Source organism: Eschrichtius robustus, chromosome 3, assembly GCF_028021215.1.
Source record: "Eschrichtius robustus isolate mEscRob2 chromosome 3, mEscRob2.pri, whole genome shotgun sequence".
Taxonomy (NCBI): domain Eukaryota; kingdom Metazoa; phylum Chordata; class Mammalia; order Artiodactyla; family Eschrichtiidae; genus Eschrichtius; species Eschrichtius robustus.
Genome location: NC_090826.1, coordinates 111679177 through 111697538, shown reverse-complemented (window position 1 = coordinate 111697538; position 18362 = coordinate 111679177). Strand labels below are relative to the sequence as shown.

Sequence of the window (18362 nt, the reverse complement as noted above, 5' to 3'; positions counted from 1 at the left end):
AGTTCCAATATTCCTGCACACAGTCTCCCCTATTATTAACATCTTATATAGTGTGGTACGTTTGTTACAATTAATCAACTGCTCTTGACACGTTATTATCAACTAAGTTCCATACTTTATATTCAGATTTCTTTAGTTTTAAACCAATGTCCTTTTTCTGTTCCCAGATTACATGTCTACTTTGACTGTCTTTATTATCACCATCACTTTTGTTGCATAGACACTCAGCAAATGCCTCTCCCCAGCCCTTCCCTTTCTGGGTAGGAGCCATGCCTGCAGTGAAACTTGTTCTCTTGCAATCTGAGCTGCCCGTTTTGCAGTCAGAGCCACATGTTTGAAGCTTCTCTTGAGCAACAGAGAAACGTGCCCCATGGTGAATCAGAGAAGTTTCTTCACTCGAGGTCAAAGGTGACACATGCCTTATAAACACCTCCCTGGCTCAGGGCTCCTCACCAGTACTGCTGCCTCCACACTTCTGTGCATTGAGGGGTAAGTGTTCTTTCCTTGGCTGGGCCTTCAGGGGCCCACTTGGCAGGCTGTTGGAAGCCACAACCCCCTGCCTGCTGGACCCGCTCTGGGCTGACTGTATTTTGGGCCCAAGGATGCCAGCTCTTGCTCTGCTAGGAAGACTCAGTCTCAGGACTTGGGGATGGCTGAGGTGGGTGGGGTGGCTGGCATCTGTAAGGGCCCTAAATTACCAACACTTGGGGGAAAGGGAACAGCCTGGCCAACCACAACACCCTTCCCAGATGAGCTTGAGTGATTAACACCCTCTGAACTATAGCCCCCGGAGACGGGGGGACATGGAACACCGTGACAGTTAAGGCTGATTCTTTTAGACTTTAGACGGTATTCTATGTCCTTCTCCCCCCATCCTATCCGCACATGAGAACATTCACCGTGGATCAAACACAGAGCAGAGAGAACGCAGAGCAGACCCAGGGGTAGTCATCCCTTGTCTAAACCTTTGATACGGAAAGAGAGGAGAGAGTGAAAGTGCTGTGGGGTGGGGGAGGAACTGCCCCTTGACAAGACCTTCTTTGTCTCTTTGAAGGTGAATGTGAAGTTAGGGAGATGACGAAGCTGGAAGACCACCTGGAGGGAATCATCAACATCTTCCACCAATACTCCGTTCGGGTGGGGCATTATGACACCCTCAGCAAGCGTGAGCTGATGCAGCTGATCACAAAGGAACTTCCAAATGCCCTCAAGGTACGTGATGCCCCTCTCTTGGCAATGTTGCCCAGCTGCTTGCACTGAGGGCAGTGGCAAGGCCTGAAGGATGATGGTGGGACAAGGACTGGGGTGGGTTCGTCCCAGTTTGAGCTTTCAAGGATGTCTCCCCCCGCCCCCCAACCAGCTGTGGGACAGGGGCTCTGCCTCCCCTCTGAATAACTCCCACCATCACCTTAGGCTCTGCTCCTTCTTGCCTCTGTAAAGTGGAGAGAGGCAGGGCAGGGTGGGATTGGATTGCTGAGCTACACAGCCTCTTCCAGGTTAAGACTTGATTCTAGGATGGCCCAAGACAGCTGCTTCTCTCTGTCTTCTGTTTTCTCACATTGGATTCTCCCACATAGTTTTGGCTAATGAGTTAGTGTTCCCAGGCCTCCCTAAGCTGAGTTCTGAGGGATTCGAGGCCTGGAAAAAGGGGAGCTCACTGTCCCTGCTTTCCCTTCTCCAAGAACACCAAAGACCAACCTTCCATTGACAAAGTATTCCAAGAGCTGGATGCTGATAAAGACGGACAGGTCACCTTTGAGGAATTCATAGTCTTGGTGTCCAGGGTGCTGAAGACTGCCCATGAGGCTATCCACCAAGAGTAGACGCTCTGATGGGCTCTTCCAGCAATGTCCCCAAGAAGACTTTCCCTTCTCCTCACCGAAGTCTGCCTTGCCTGAAGGAAGCGAGAGTTAATAAAAGTACCCTTGAACCGTTCTTAACAGTGTCTGTGTACTTTTTTCTTTCACAAAACTTGATCCTTCCTCACCCCTGCTGTTCCGACAGTCCCCATTTAGACCTCTGAGAACCCCTGCTCTGTTCATTTGTTCACCAATAATTTATTAAATGTCCCCTATTTGTTCATTTATTCATTTATTTAACAAATATTTACTGAGCATCTATAATAGCCAGAGACCAAAGACGTGAAGTCCCTGTCCTCTTGGGGCTTGCGTTCTATTGGGGAGGGGATAGAAAATGAACCAACAGACAAACCACTAGGCATTAGCATAAAAATATACCATACAATACACTGGTAGGTAATGATAAGTGATATGAAGAAAGCTAAAGCAAGGAAATAAGGGGCAGAGGGAAGGACAGGGATACTGGTTTAAATATGATAATTGAGGGATGTGTTTGAGCAGAAATCTAAAAGAAAGGAAGGAGAGCAGCTTGCGGATGTCTGTGGGTCAAGAGTTCCTGCAGAAAGAGGCTGAGGCCCTAAGATGGGCATGTGTCTGACCTGCTCAAAGAACAGCACAGTGGCGGGTGCAGATCTGAGGTGGGGCTGGTGGGAGACCAGAGCCTGCAGGAAACAGGGAGCAGGGAGCAGGGGCTTACAGCCCGTGGGGAGGACCTTGGACTTTGTGCCAAGTGTGCTAAGGAGCCACAGGGGGTTTTGAGCAAGGGAGTGAGATGATTGATTTCACTTATGTTTCCTGTATGGGCCATGAAACTTGGGGCTGAACTTTGCAAGGGTGTGGGAAGAAGAGAGACAGGAGGAGGGGGAGAGCATGAGCTCTGTCCAGCACAGGATAAGGGGAGGGAAGACTTCTTGGGCCAGACTCCCTCCCCATGCTGGTCTAGTCCAGGTTCTTTGTGAAATGCTCCCCTAGGACTAAGCTGCTCTCCTTCTGTGCTCTTCTCTCCTGCTGTGATTCTGTATCCACTAATGTGCTTATTTGTTCTATGTCTGTCTCCTCCATGGATGGGGGTGTGTGAGAGTAGGCACTGGGTCTCTAGCAAAAGCACTGTGCCTGGCATGCAGTAGGTGTTTCAGAAATATTCTTACAAGGATGAATGTATGGAAATCAATAGGCTATTGATTTGATTCCCTATAAATGGTCCAGAGGGAAACAGGAGGGAACATGATCTCTGAGGACAGGAATAATCTCCCTAAGGGGCAAGTGTTGGGTCACTGTTCCCTGGTGAAAAGTGCATTCAGTCTGAATGGGCAGAAGTCACTGGGGACCTCCCTGCCCACCAACCACTGTCTGGTGCTGAGTCAGGTCTGGGATAGATGGGGTGTCCCTTTAGTCCAGAGGTCAAGAGGTCCATTTTGTCAAGATGTCAGAATACCCGTATGTTATGGGCTGAATGTTTGTGTGCCCTCCCAAATTCACTTCTTGAAGCCTTAACCCCCAGTGTGATGGTATTTGGAGATGGGGCCTTTGGGAGGTAATTAGATTAGGTCATGAGGGTGGGACCCTCATGATGGGATTAGTGCCCTTATAAGAAGAAGAATAGAGAGAGATTTCTCTCTCTCTCCATGAGCACACAGCAAGTCTACAAGCCAGGAAGAGAGACCTCCCCAGGCCCCTAACCATCGTTGGCAGCCTGATCCCAGATGTCCACCCTCTAGAACTGGGAGAATAAATGTCCGTTGTTTAAGGCATCCAGCCTATGGCATTCCTTCTCGCAGCCTGAGCAGGCTAGGACACCACAGTCACAGCAGCCAGGGCACAACCTTGGGCTCTGGCAGATGCACCAGCGGCTGCTCCCCTGCCCCCTCCTCAGCAGGAGGGACAGGCCAGGAGGGCAGAGTGTATGACGACATTTTTAAAAGGTGAGGTAACTTGCTGGAGCCCAGATATGACTGATATGAGGAAAAGTGAGAAGAGAAGCTTTATATTGGGGCAGAGGTGGGTTTGTATTTTGGTTTATTTGGTGCAAAGCTGGGTGGAGATGATGCAGAGGAAGCTGGGATTCAGGACTGAGGCCAGAAAGTGACAGGCCCCAGGGCTGGAGGTCTGCTGGACCACCCAGCAGAGGAAACTACTATGTCATGAGATGTGGATCTGAGGCAAAGCTGAGGCAGGAGGGAAGTGTGGAAAGTATACGAGGAAGCAGGAGCCTGTGGAGACCCTCTCCTGGGGATGGGGCAGGGGGAGAGGCTGAAGATGAGGGTGGAGTGGGATTAGCCAAAGATGAAGGAATTCAGGACCCAGAGAAGGCGGTCTTGGAATGGCCCGAGGCTGGAAGGCTTCCATCACTGAATGAGAAAGGGGGACCATTCAGGGAAAGCCCTCACTCGCTGAGTGACCTTGGGAAAAACACTTTGCCTCTCTGGATCTCTGTCCTCATTTTTGAAGAATTCAAAGGAATTCGGTAAATTCATTTGAAGAGTTTAGACTAGGTGAACACTCAGGTGTCATCCAATTTTAATGTTCTGAGATACTTGGATGGGATGGAGAACTTTGAGTAGGATCTAGAAGGATGAGAATGAAGTTATATTTGGGCACTGAAAGGGTAGTGGCCCAAGTATGAAGATTAAAGTTATATTTCTGGATTCAGATCCTAGTTTTACCACTTACTAATTGTGAGACCTTGAACAAGTTACTTAAAATCTCTAAGCCTCAGTTTCCCCATCACTAAAATGGGAATAACAGCAGCACCTTTCCCAGAGTTGAGGTGAGGACTAGATAACCTAGCAATACGTGTAAAACACTTAGCACAACGTCTGATGATGAGTAAGCACTCACTAGGTATTAGCATTAATAGTAAAATACTAATTTATATAGGAGGTTTTAGTTACAGCTGGTCAGCTATCTTCTCTCTGCTGCAGCCACAACAGGTAAAGGTTATTTTAAACCAAAGCACAGATTTAGGTTACATTTTAGGGGTAACTTGGATAAAGTTGACCAGTATTAGACAAGTAACTAAGGGCAGTTAGGTGCTGTCTTTCTCTAAAGGCCTTTAAACGAAAGGCCAGAGCAACAAGCTGTGCCCTTGCTTAATGCATTCATGTGTATCTGTGGCCACTCTGATGTATATGGTAGTGTTAGCATCTGGTAAAAACCAGCAACCAACCAACCAACCAACCAGCCAGCCAGCCAACCAACCAACCAACCAGCCATCCAGCCATCCAGCCATCTAGCCAGCCAACCATCCATCCATCCAGCCAGTCAACTAACCAACCAACCAGCCAGCCAGCCAGCCAGCCAGCCAACCACCCACCCACCCACCCAACCAACCAACCAATAAGAACAAAAGCGAGCACATTTGTTATTGTGAAAACAATCACAGCCATGATTTTGTTTCAAAATAGCCAACTGAACCACAAATTGAACTTCAATCATATTTAGAAAAATGTTAAGGGTCCCCAAACGTGGTCAAAATCCATCAGTTGGAGAGGCACCCAAGGCTGATGAAAAGAGCCTTCAACCTGGAATAAAATGTACTAGGTTAGCCTCCCGGCTCAACTGCTTCTTGGCTCTGTGAGTTTGAGCAAATGACCTTGCTTCTCTGAGCTGGTCTCTCATCTTTAAAGTGCGATGTTTGGACCAGGTGATCTCTGGTCCCTTCGTCAAAATGCAGAGCCTGGTGCCCGGACGATGGCAGGTATCACAAAACAAGCAAACAGACACGAGGACAGTTAGAACCACAGGACCACAGAGACTGGACATGTCCTCTCCAGCATCTCGCCATTGACCTCCTGTCCACCGCCATGAGCCCTAGTCTCCAGCCATTCCAGAACGTTCTCCAGTTTCCCCATGGACTGTCAGACTTCTTGGATTTTGCACCTGCTGTCCTACTGTTCTCTTTGTCTGAAGTGCCCTCTTTTCCCTTCATTCACAAACATTTAAAAAGTGTCTGATACTCTGTTGTAGTTACCAGGCTACCGGGCCCTTCTTTGGCTCTGGAACTCCTGCTTACCCACCAAGGCCCAATCCAAATGGCACATCCTCCAGGGAGCTCTCCTGCTCACGCCCCCTCCCATATTTCCACCTCTCATCCAGAGTGGCTTTCAACTTGGGGACTCTAGGGCTTACCCTCCTGTCCCACCGACAGGCTGCTTTGGGGATGATGAGTCTGACAGAGCCCTCTGGGCAAGAGAGTTAGTATGTGATAAGGGACACCAAGCGCACTCTCTCAGGTGCTCTGTGTGCACCCATGCCCTTCAGGAGGATGTCGCAGGCCGGTAGGCTGTTGCACATTGCGAGTCAAGCCAACTTGCATATTGGGGCTATGGAAGTCAGGAGAAGGGCCTGGATTCAATGGGATGGCTACAGGGACTGGCCCCCCCCCCCCACCCCGGTGCAAGAATGGCTAGGACTCTTCATTTAACTTGGTCAATATAAAAGTCTTCAAAGTTAAAAGGAAGCAAAGCAGGCTGTGAAGGGCAAGGCCCTGACTTCCTATGCTTCTCAGATTTCTCTCATTACCTAACCCAGCCCCAGGCAAGCAGAACCCTCGCCCTTTCAGCATTAGTCTGAGGAATGTTTCCTTAATCCTCCACGCCCCGCCCCCCCCACCCCACTGCAGGCAGGCCTGCACTTGCCCAAGAAGACAGAAGAAAAGCACCTTCTCTGTGCTCCCAGGGCATCTGGTGCTTATCACCATTGCTTTTCTTTTGGCCGCAAGGTAATATTGAAAATAGCTATTTGGGTGTCTGTTGCCCCCATTAGGTTGAAGGCTCCTTGAGGGCAGGGGACCGAGCAGAGTGTTTGACACAAAGACTGGGCTCAATAAATCCCTGCAACAGCCTCCAACCTGGTCCCCAACCCCTCATCCACACAGCAGCCAGCGTGATGTCCAAACATAATTCATGTGTCACTACCTGACGAAGACCTTCCAGACTTTCTCCAGTGCTTTTTGTCACCCAGGTCTCATTTCCATTGTCACCTCCCCGAGGAAGCCCTGTCTGGCTCCCCAGCCCAGCTAGTAGTTGTTCTAGCACGTCTTCCTCTTGCAGTGGAGCTCATACCCACCTGGAATGATCTATTCTTTCTTCCTCCGTTTGTTTCTTGCCTGAGTCTCCCTAAGCGTAAGCTCCAGCCGAACAGGGACCTGCTGTGTTTTATGGACTTGTGACAGTGTCCTGCCTACAGGGGTCCCTTAATGAATGAATAACTGATGAATGTTGGTTTAGTAGAATTGAGTTACTGTTTGCTAACTGAAGGGACCAACAGCTAAAAAGTGAGATGCTTGTGATGGAGGGTGGGGGGAACTGGCAGCAAATATGCCCCATCACAGAGGGCTTTGGAGACCTTGCTGTGGAGAGGACACGCCCCCGCTTCTCTTTTCCAGGCTCAATACTCTCAAGCCCTTCAACTGTTTCCCTTTGTGATTTTCTCCTTCCATTGTTAATGTGCATCTTGGAAGCTGAGCATCTTCTGTTTTGGAGGCATCATCCTGGTGAGATGTGACCCTGAGTTACATCTCAAAGGCATTCCCCTCCCTGGCAGCACCCAAGCACCGTGGGACTGTACCTCAGCCCTGAGAAGGGGAGGGCAGAAAGCAGCAAGTGAGGGAGAGACTCAGGGAGAGAATGTAGGAAGGGAAGATAGAGAAAGAGAGGGACAAACCAAGAGGTAGAGGGAGAAGAGAGGAGGGGGATGGATGGAAGTGAGCTGGGTTGCCCCGTGCCCCAAGCCGGAATCCTGCCACCTTGATGCACCCGTCCGGGGATCACCCTGCTCTTCACCCCTTGCCTCAGGTCTTGGCAACAGTCCCCCTCTCACTGTACAATCTCACCATACATGTGACAATTCTGGGTACATAGGCAAAAGTGGGAGAGTTCACAGAGAAAAGGGAAACCCTGGGACGCTCACAGGAGGCCAGCCGTCCTCTGGTGTCCACTTTCTCTGTCTCGTGTGTGCGGTGGGGACCTCTGAGGACAGGGGTTGGGGGTCCAGTTTGGCCAGGAGTATGACCTGGGTCTTGGGGTAGAGGAATTGTTTCAGGCCTGAGTCCCAAGAGGCAACAGGATTTGAGCAACAAATTGTTTCAGTTCTGTTGTCACTTTGGTAATTAGAGTGTCAAAATCTATGACACAGGACTTTCTAAAACATGTTTTCAGCAATCGCTGGGAGGGGGCAAGGTGTTGAGGTTGGATTCTGGAGTTTACTTCACAGAAGGGCTTGTGTCAGGCTTGTGTAAGATTGCCTCAGCCGGCTGGTGAAAGCTGAGGCATTGCTTTCCGGCAAGGTCTTAGGAAAGAGCACACAATTCTCTTCTTCCTCTAGGGGTTGTGGGACACGCCTGCCTTGCTGACTTGGGGCCTGGGTAGTTTGAGACCCTCGCTGAAGGCATCATCTTCCCTGAGAAGCACCACCTCGGGCTCTCCTAGCCTCCCCTGGACTATCGCAGCAGCCTCCTAAACTGTCTCATTCCCACCCCAAATCATCCCACACACCACAGACAGACTTTTCTAAAATACCAGTATGATAATATCATTTCCCTCCCCAAACCTCCACTGCTTCTGCCCTCCGTTCTTCGGCTGAAATTGTAGCTCCGTGGCCTACTGTCTGTCCCCATCTCCTCTGCATCTCCCACCTCCCCCTCTTCCACCCCCAGGGCTCCTCATTGTTGCTCAAACCCCACATCTGACCACGTCCAGGCCTTTGCACACGTGCTCTTCTCCTTCTGAAGCATCTGCACGTTTATCCTGGGATGGCTGTGGCCACCAGACTTAACTCACCCCTCCAGGGAGACTGCCCAGCTGAAGGACAGCCCTCCTCTCTCTAACCCCACAGAACTTTATCCCTTTCTGGCCTTTGAGTTTTTATATCGGAATCATTTGAGGAGCTGTGCTGTCTGCCCTGCAGTCCTGGGAGTTCCTTAATGACAGAATGAAGCCATATTTATCATGGGGGCCCCTCAGAGCATTATACAGAGCCCAACATACAGCAAGTCTGCAGTTAATGTCTGCTGAGTGAATGAGAAGACAGATGAGTGGATGCTATAAGTATTCATCTCTGTGCCCAGTTCTGGAAGCATTTCACACCACCCAGGCTCCAGAACATGTTCTGAGCATTGTTAAGCCTCTGGGCAGCGTCAGGCAGCTGCCACTGTACTTCCTCAACATGCCCAGAAATGTACGCAGAAGTTCAGTTTCCACTGCCAAGGAGGGCAACTCCCTCTTATAGGAACTGAGGGACAGGCATCTGACAACAGGCTTTCTCTGTTCTTTAATCACTGTTATGCTGGGGAAACCCCAAAGCTTTTGTTTCTTTTTTTTTTAAATTTAATTTAATTTAATTTATTTATTTTTTAACATCTTTATTGGAGTATAATTGCTTTACAATGGTGTGTTCGTTTCTGCTTTATAACAAAGTGAATCAGTTATCCATATACATATGTTCCCATATCTCTTCCCTCTTGCATCTCCCTCCCTCCCACCCTCCCTATCCCACCCCTCTAGGTGGTCACAAAGCACAGAGCTGATCTCCCTGTGCTATGTGGTTGCTCCCCACTAGCTATCTATTTTACATTTGGTAGTGTATATATGTCCATGCCACTCTCTCACTTTGTCCCACCTTACCCTTCCCCCTTCCCATATCCTCAAGTCCATTCTCTAGTAGATCTGTGCCTTTATTCCTGTCTTGCCACTAGGTTCTTCATGACTTTTTTTTTTTTCCTTAGATTCCGTATATATGTGTTAGCATACTGTATTTGTTTTTCTCTTTCTGACTTACTTCACTCTGTATGACAGACTCTAACTCCATCCACCTCACTACAAATACCTCCATTTCGTTTCTTTTTATGGCTGAGTAATATTCCATTGTATATATGTGCCACATCTTCTTTATCCATTCATCCGATGATGGACACTTTGGTTGCTTCCATGTCCTGGCTATTGTAAATAGAGCTGCAATGAACACTTTGGTACATGACTCTTTTTGATTTATGGTTTTCTCAGGGTATATGTCCTGTAGTGGGATTGCTGGGTCATATGGTAGTTCTATTTTCAGTTTTTTAAGGAACCTTAATACTGTTCTCCATGGTGGCTGTATCAATTTACATTCCCACCAACAGTGCAAGAGTGTTCCCTTTTCTCCACACCGTCTCCAGCATTTATTGTTTGTAGATTTTTTGATGATGGCCATTCTGACTGGTGTGAGGTGATACCTCATTGAAGTTCTGATCTGCATTTCTCTAATGATTAATGATGTTGAGCATCCTTTCATGTGTTTGTTGGCAATCTGTATATCTTCTTTGGAGAAATGTCTATTTAGGTCTTCTGCCCATTTTTGAATTGGGTTGTTTGTTTTTTTGTTATTGAGCTGCACGAGCTGCTTATAAATTTTGGAGATTAATCCTTTGTCAGTTGCTTCATTTGCAAATATTTTCTCCCATTCTGAGGGTTGTCTTTTGGTCTTGTTTATGGTTTCCTTTGCTGTGCAAAAGCTTTTAAGTTTCATTAGGTCCCATTTGTTTATTTTTGTTTTTATTTCCATTTCTCTAGGAGCTGGGTCAAAAAGGATCTTGCTGTGATTTATGTCATAGAGTGTTCTGCCTATGTTTTCCTCGAAGAGTTTGATACTGTCTGGAAAGCTTTTGTTTCTTGAAAGGACTCATTAATCATAGAGGTAGTCAGCAATTTTCACTTGGAGTGGGAATCTTAACCTTCACCCTGACACTCTTATTCTTTACCTGAGGGAAGAATCCAGCTCTTCTCTACTCAGTAGAACCAGTCTTTTTGGGGGTGGAGGGGACTACTGGGATGGAAGGGCTAAGTCACCTCGATCAGCTCTTTTAGGAAAATCCTACAGGGCTGTGAAAGTGATTCGCTGTAGACCTTCCCGCGGGGCCCAGAAAAGCCTCTTCCTCTCAGACCAAGCTGGCAGAGAGATAGGCAAAAGGGGGAACCCTTGGGATCAGTGAAGCTCTGTCCCCTGCCGTCCTGATGCCCAGCTGCTCCACCATCTCCTGGCCTCCAGATCGCCAGACCAAGGGCACACCCTTCATGCCCAAAGCAGTCCCCACGTTACCCTCTCCTCATGCAAGCTCCAACTTCACCCTCCAGCTCCACAGGGTCCTAGGACCACCCTACCTTCCCTTGCCCATTTGTAATGCTCACTGAGAGCTTTTTCCATGTTGGTACCTGGGGACATGGGACAAATCAGCTATTGTCCCTGCCTCCAGGGCCACTGCCAGACTTGCAGATAAGGGGTTACAGTTCCCTATTGCAAGTGCAAAGGTAGACGTACCAGAGAGTTCTACGGGCCTGGAGGAGGAAGCCACCAAGGGCTTGAGGAAGGTGGGTGGTCAGGGGAATCTTCCTGGAGGTGGTGACATAGATTCTAGGCCTTCATGGGCCCTAAGGGACTCACTAGAGATTTCAGGGTGGGGAGAGCATTCCTGGTACAACTGTATAGAGGCTGGAGAAAGCCTGGATGTGATTTTGAAGAAGTGGATGGGTAGCTGCATGCGTGGAGGTTAGATTTATTCTGCATCCCCAGTGGTGTGGGAGGAAACCAGGGTTAATGCTTGGCAGGCGCGAGGAGACAGATTTTGGCTCCGTGTAATGAAGGACTTTCTAAGTGTCAGCACCAAAGGAGGATGCTCCCTTTCCTGGAGGAGTTCAGGCAGAACTGTGCCAACCGCTTGGCAGGGATACTGGGGAGAATCACTCGAGCATGAGGGTGAGGCAGGTTGGGTTAAACAAACAATGTTCAAACTTTTTTCAAGACAAATCCCTTTATTCAAATGGAAGCTTCTAGTGTGCAGCAGATGAAGGCAGAACTGGTAAGACTGAATAAAACTGGGGAGGGGGTTCCAGAGTCCCATCCCCTTGCTGCCCTTACCTTCCAGTTTGAGATGCCATGATGATATCCAGAACCTTCTGGATTTTTTAAAATACATTTTTATTGGAGTATAATTGCTTCACAATACCATGTTAGTTTCTGTTGCACAATAAAGTGAATCAGCCATATGCATACACATGTCCCCATATCCCCTCCCTCTTGAGCCTCCCTCCCATCCTCCCTATGCGACCCCTCTAGGTCAATGCAAAGCACCGAGCTGACATCCCTGTGCTATGCTGCTGCTTCCCACCAGCCAACTATTTTACATTCGGTAGTGTATATACGTCGATGATACTCTCACTTCACCCCAGCTTCGCCATCCCACCCCATGTCATCAAGTCCACTCTCTATGTCTACCTCTTTATTCCTGCCCTGCCACTAGGTTCATCAGTACCATTTTTTTTTTTTTTTAGGTTCCATATATATGTGTTAGCATACAGTATTTATTTTTCTCTTTCTGACTTACTGCACTGTGTATGACAGACTCTAGGTCTATCCACCTCACTACAAATAACTCAATTTCATTTCTTTTTATGGCTGAGTATATTCCATTGTATATATGTGCCACATCTTCTTTATCCATTCATCTGTAGATGGATATTTAGGTTGCTTCCATGACCTGGCTATTGTAAATAGAGCTGCAATGAACATTGTGGTACATGTCTCTTTTTGAATTATGGTTTTCTCAAGGTAGATGCCCAGTAGTGGGATTGCTGGGTCATATGGTAGTTCTATTTTCAGTTTTTTAAGGAACCTCCATACTGTTTTCCATAGTTAGAGCCTTCTGGTTTTGTTTTTGTTTTTGTTTTTCCAGTGATTGAGGCATTTTATTGAAGCTTTGGCGACTGGTTGTGGGGACATTTTGCTGGTTTTAATCCCACCTCCTCTCCCTCCTTGCTCTACATCTCCCCCCAAGAAGGGAGCGTGGAGCATGTGGGGAATTTTAGAACATCTAAACAGTCAGTATTTGTTGAGAACTTACTGTGTATCAGCCACCTCTCTAGGTGCTCGGAATAAAGCAGAGAATAAGACAGATGCCATGGACTTGACCTCGTGGAGTTCACAGTCTAGGGAGGAAGCAGAGTCATAGACATATTTACGGCACATTGTGATAAGCACTGGTGGGCAGAGGGGTTGGGGGGAGCCTACCTTATCTGAGGTATCTAGTCCTGGCCAGGCCCCTGGTAGAACCCAGGCCTCCCAACTGCCAGGCCAGCTCTCTTTCTCCTGCACCAAGCTGCACAGCAGGGACGTGAGGGTGGGTTAACAGGGCTGTCAGGAGATGAGTCTCCCCACCTATGGGATCCCCCAGGGGCTGGGGGCTTCTGAACCCTTCTCCCCAAGCTCACAGCCTGGAGTGGTTCCTGGAAGCACCCTCATACCCTCAAGTGGGAGCCCGGAAATCCCTGTCGCCACAGCAAAGGCTCTTAGAGCAGGGCCTTCACGGTCCACAGCAGGCAGGCCAGGGGCCAGGCTACGGCCAAGTGGCATGGGGGCAGCTGGGATCTGACTGCCGCTCCTGGCTTCATGCTCAGCGCTGGGGAAGGAGCTGTGAGATCTAGGCTACAGAGAAGATGGATGCAAGGCTCTCTGCAATATCTTCACCAGTCACCACTGTGTGACCTTGAACTGGTCCCTTCTCGACTCTATGCCTCGCTTTCTTCACTTGTAACCTGGGGGATGGGTGCTGTTCATCTTTTCCCAGCACCCCCAATCCTAATCCTATCAGAGTTTTCTCTCTGCTGAAAGCACAGGGCAGAGCAGACGACCCTGATTTGGGCTGTGGAGTTTGGAAGGCCCACCCCAGCCCGGTAATGACCCAGTAGGGGGACTTTATGGCGTTGCTCTAAGGCCAGGAGTCCCTTGGATGTCTCTGAAGTGAGTGGTCTGGAGGCTGCTGAGGTGAGGAGCCGTGGCAGCAGCTGCGGGTGAAGCTGGGAGCCAGGCTGGCCTTGAGTTTGCAGAGGAGCCAGGGCTTCTGCTGGCCTGAGGTCTCATCTACCCACTGGGGCCTGGAGGAACCCCGGCCATCTCAGGGAGGTCAGCTTGCCCTCGAGGCTTAGGATCAGAATCCTCAGGCCTGAGAGGCTCTCTGGACCCAGTGTCCAACCTCCGCACCTCAGTGGTTAGGCTCTGTAGCTGCAGAGCCAGGGGTGGATCTTGTTTCTTCCAAAGGGCAGGCAGGTGCCCTTCTCACACTCCTGTCCACCTGGGGCCAGACCCCTGCTTCCCATCTGTGTGCTCACCTGCCCCCATATCCATGGAGGATCCTAGGTCTGCTGAGAGACACCCAATGCCCCTGTGGATTCAGAACTCCATTTGTGGGTAACACACCCCATCTGTCCTTGACTCCAGTGTTCCTCCACAGACACGTTCTGTCTAGAGGACTAAGGTTCTGGTAGGAGAGAGATGGCCGTGTGGAGAGCACTGGGTGAAGAGGAGGTAGGGGCAGGATTGGGGGGTGGCTGGAAGGTTGAGGGGACGGGAAACTCCCCTTTTTGCTTTTTATGGTGACAAGGACCACTTTGACCGTCTGGACAGGGAGGTCCTGAGCTGGGGCAGGGTGACGGGGACCTAAGCAGGGGGGCCTAGAGTCAGAGGTGAGGAGATGGTCAGGGAGGTGAACCCAAAGGGCCCAGAAGAGACCCACATTTTTGCTGCTTCTTGTTTTGTTCTTACTGAATGCAGACATTGAGGGCCAGTTAAGTCACAGGGCTATCAAACCCCCAGACCTCCAGGAAGGTCAGGTTGGGATAGGGGGTGGGGAAAGAAGCACACAGAACACTGGCTCGGAGGAAGACTTTATTTCACCCCCATCTCCCTGCCCTGCAGCTAAGGCAGCCCCATGGCCCTAGGTGGACAGGGGCCGGTGGCCTGACCTGATTAGTGGCTGTGGCCGTGATTGCCATGGCTGTGGCTGTGGCTGTGGTCTCCATGGCAGGGGCTTTGGGTAACCTTGCTGGGGCATGGGCCTGAACCACCCTTTTTGAAGCCTGGCCCGTGACTGTGGCCTGGATGATCGGGCGCCGTGTTGTGCATCTCCTCGTGGGAGGCTTCCGTCAGCCTGGCCACCAGCATAAGGAACTCCTCGAAGTCCATCTGCTTGTCTACATCTGTGTCCAGGTCCTCCATGATCTTGTTTATGGCTTTGTCATCCTTGTGCTGGTGGGAGAGACAGGGCAGTCAGGGCTGGGTGTGGTCAGGGCTAAGGACGGGGAGCACAGCAAGTGACCTGATGGCAAAGGCAGAGTGACACCAGGCTCCTGGGCCTCAGTTTGAGCATCTGCTGGACACTTTCTGATTCCTGGCCACCACAATCCTCTCCATTTTACAGGAGAGGAACTGAGGTCGAGTGACTTGCCCGAGGTCACACAGTTCATAAGTACAGAGATGTCTCCTCATTTGGTCCTTATAACAATGATAGGGAGACTTGGAATCTTCCTTGAGGAAGACTTGAGGAAACAGTCATACAAACGGTAATTAGCTTGTGCAGATTGACAAGGCTTGGGAGCAGAAGGGTGGACACGCACATTCCAGTCTGATTCAGAGCCCTGTCTTGTCCCGTTCCCTCCACTCCTATCCATGTCACGCCCTCCTCTTCTCGCCTCCCCCCTCCCTCTCCAGGTTACTACTTAGTGACACTCATTTCAGCCTGCATGGCGGGGAAGCACCTGAGGGAAACGAGATGGGGACAGAGAGCAGTGTGGTGTGATAAGTGTGCAAGGGGGGCATGAGGGGAGGTGAAGGATCCAGGCCCCACTGGGTTCCAGCCCCGCCTCCCACTGGCTGGGGCACCCCCGCTGAGTGTCCTCCTGGGAACCTGCAGGTGCCCAGCTCATCTCCCATGCCCTTCCCACTCTGCAACGCTTCAACGTGATCTGCTTTTCTGCACCTTTGCCATCACCCTGGCAGAGCCCTCGCTCCTGAGCAGCCCGTAGGCGGGGGCCCAGCTTCCCATCCTGGCCTATCTGCTCTGGATGTGGGGCGTGGTGGATGGGGTGGGATAGGGGTCTCACAAAGGAAAACATTGCCCACACAACCTCTTGACTGTATCCTCTCTTGTCTACCCTGACCGAGCGTCCTGCTTGCTGAGGTCTGCACCTTTGGGGAGCTGTCAGCAACCCCAGTACCTCCGACTGCTGTGATTCTCCACCTTTCCAAGGTGGGGAGGGGCTCCAGGCAGGGCTGGCCACCTATCCCGGAACATCCTGCTCCAGGAATGGAACTGAGACTGGGACCTAGATGTCCCACCCTTCTTAGTCCAGTCCTCTGTGTCCCCAAAGTCACCAAATTTGTAAAGCAAACAAAAAGATCCTGTGGAACGAATCCTCCTTTTCTTAGAGCTGCCTAATCATTTTCAGATCAGGGAAATAAACTAACATGTTACTGAGTGCTTTGTACACACTGGTGCTGGGCTGGGTCCTTTCCCACATGCTGTTCATTTGTTTCCTACCAGAGAGCCTTTGGATTAGAAAAGCCCTCTGGGGTCTTCCACTCCAAGTCCATCTGAGGCTTACAATCTCATTGGCTTCCTGCCAAGGGTAGTCCTCACTTGCTTCCCCCCACCAAAATTCAGGTCTCAGCTCAAAGGTCACCTCCTTAGAGGGGCCCTTCATGTCCATTTAACTAGTCACCTCTCCCTGCACCCAGCCCACATAACCCACAGTGCTCTCTCTGATTTTCTTTCAGGTACTTATTGGCTGTGGATGTATCTGTGTTCTTGATTGGTCAACACGTTTGTTGCGTGTCTCTCCCGTCAGGACAGTGGGTCCCTGTGGGCCACTACACGCCCTGCCCAGGATGGGACCTGGCACACTGCACATGCTCAGTCTCTTGGCGCCACCTAACATGGACCACCTCTAGTGACAGGGTCCAAATCCTGTTGCAAACGCGGAGCCCACTGCCTCTGGAGGCTAGGTTGAAGGACCAAGAACTTTTTCCTAGACCATTGCAGATTGCACCCCTATTCTCCATCCTTAGCCCAGACTGTCCGGGTCAGGTCTGCCAGGAGTCCAGCCCTACCTTGAGAAAGTTTGGCAGCTCTTTTTCCACCAGCTGTTTGAATTCTTTGTGGTTCAGTGTGTCCGGGTGCTGCAGCCGTACAGAGTACTGGTGGAAGATATTGATGATGGTTTCTATGCTGCTTTCCAGCTGCGACATTGTGTCCGTTATCTTCCTGCACTCTGTTTGAGCAAAAGAGAAGCAAGAGTTCTGGTGCTTAGAAGAAAAGACCATCAAGCTTCCTTGATACCTCCTACTGGCCGCATGCAGGAATGAAGGGGGAAACAGAATAAAAAGAAAGCAGGGGCTGCAACTGAACTGGGAGATGACCCTGTCCCACACATGGTAGGAATGGTTTACAGACTATCTAGGGAGTGCCAAAAAGGAGAGTCTTTGAGGACAGGAGGCTGCAGCAGAACATGACCTAAGAAAACGGGAAGGAGGCTTTAAAGTGAGCAGTCAATCAAGGAGGGCTTCCAGGAGGAGGTTTGAAATGAAGATGGGTGAGGGGAGTAAAGAGTCATCAGGCAGGCTCCGGTCCCGGGGAAGCTGGCAGCTCACTTACCTAAGCCCAGGAGTCACACAGAGGGGTTTGACAGAAAGATGTGGGCCCAGTATTTATAGGCCTCTGGCTGAGACACTCAGCCTTCTCGTGGGAAGATTGCTTCACAGGTAAGCAGTGTGGTAACACTGAGCTGGGCTCTGTCACTGCCAGGAAGGGGGCTGGGCTGGGACAGGAAATGTTCACAAAGCCCTTTTTGCCTTTTTGTGAAATTCCCAGCCCTGGCCCGGAGCTGGTTTGGGAGGAAGCTTGTTGGTTAGTCCACTTCCCCTCCACCCCACAGCCCTGCCCTCCCTGAGCAAGCCAGCAAGCTGCCTCTCCTCTGGCACCCCTCTCTCCTCCTGTCCCCGCTGAGGTTGTGCCTTCCTACCTGCGATAGCCAGTGTCTGGTGGCGGGCTGAGGACCCCTGAGGTGGCCCACCCATTCTGTCTCCCCTTGTTGGGCAGCCCAACAAGGATGGCCCTGCCTGGCCCTGTGATGAGTGCTCTTAGGAGGGCGAGGGGCCTGCCCTCCATTGTTTGGGCTGATGGAGGAAGCACAGACAGCAGCCGGCATCCGTTGTGCGTGGCTCCCTCCTCCACTCTGTTGCTGTAGGTAATCCAAACAGGTGCCCGGGGCGCCTCTCCTGTGTGTGTCCACAGCGTCCTCTGCTGCCTCTACCAGGGCATGTTTCACTCTGGACCAAGGATCTCAAGACACAAGCTTGCGGGAACTAGGGACCTGGAGTAAAGTGGTGAAGCGGTGTGTGCTGGAGAACACCAACAGCACCAACAGTAGCGTGACTCGTGACAACCGACATGGGGCCTCAGGGTTGGGGACACTAGGGAGTGGTGAGGACTGTGGCAAATGAGAGCATTCCTAACTTGAAGGGGCAGCTGTTACTCAGCCTCAGGGGAAGGCGGCCACGTGGGAAAGTGGATCAGGTGTTAATGGACCTCCCGAAGGTCCAGGGAATCTGAAATTTTATGTGAAAACTCCTGCTTATAAGATCCGTCAACTAATTTTAAACGAAAGTAAGAACATTAACAATGAAGCACGGCGTGTGCTGAAG

General features: G+C 50.4%; 2 protein-coding genes across 2 annotated transcripts; one reads left to right on the top strand and one right to left on the bottom strand.

Annotated features, from left to right (window-relative positions):
* The first annotated feature begins 458 nt into the window (after positions 1-458).
* Positions 459-1927, top strand: S100A12 (S100 calcium binding protein A12). The gene is made up of 3 exons (XM_068538214.1): positions 459-489; positions 1055-1212; positions 1683-1927. Exons 2-3 carry the CDS (start codon positions 1075-1077, stop codon positions 1821-1823), a joined length of 279 nt encoding a protein of 92 aa, XP_068394315.1. The 5' UTR covers positions 459-489; positions 1055-1074; the 3' UTR covers positions 1824-1927.
* Positions 1928-14563: 12636 nt separating this feature from the next.
* S100A9 (S100 calcium binding protein A9) lies at positions 14564-17399 on the bottom strand. The gene is made up of 3 exons (XM_068538213.1): positions 17314-17399; positions 16770-16930; positions 14564-14909 (listed from the first exon to the last, which is right to left on the bottom strand). Exons 2-3 carry the CDS (start codon positions 16905-16907, stop codon positions 14631-14633), a joined length of 417 nt encoding a protein of 138 aa, XP_068394314.1. The 5' UTR covers positions 16908-16930; positions 17314-17399; the 3' UTR covers positions 14564-14630.
* Positions 17400-18362: the final 963 nt, after the last annotated feature.

Bases quoted from the DNA above. Each gene is read 5' to 3' on its own strand.
- S100A12 (XM_068538214.1), top strand. From the start codon at position 1,075: ATGACGAAGCTGGAAGACCACCTGGAGGGAATCATCAACATCTTCCAC. The intron at 1,213-1,682 runs GTACGTGATGCC...CCCTTCTCCAAG, and splicing joins AACTTCCAAATGCCCTCAAG to AACACCAAAGACCAACCTTC.
- S100A9 (XM_068538213.1), bottom strand. From the start codon at position 16,907: ATGTCGCAGCTGGAAAGCAGCATAGAAACCATCATCAATATCTTCCAC. The intron at 14,910-16,769 runs GTAGGGCTGGAC...CTCTCCCACCAG, and splicing joins AGCTGCCAAACTTTCTCAAG to CACAAGGATGACAAAGCCAT.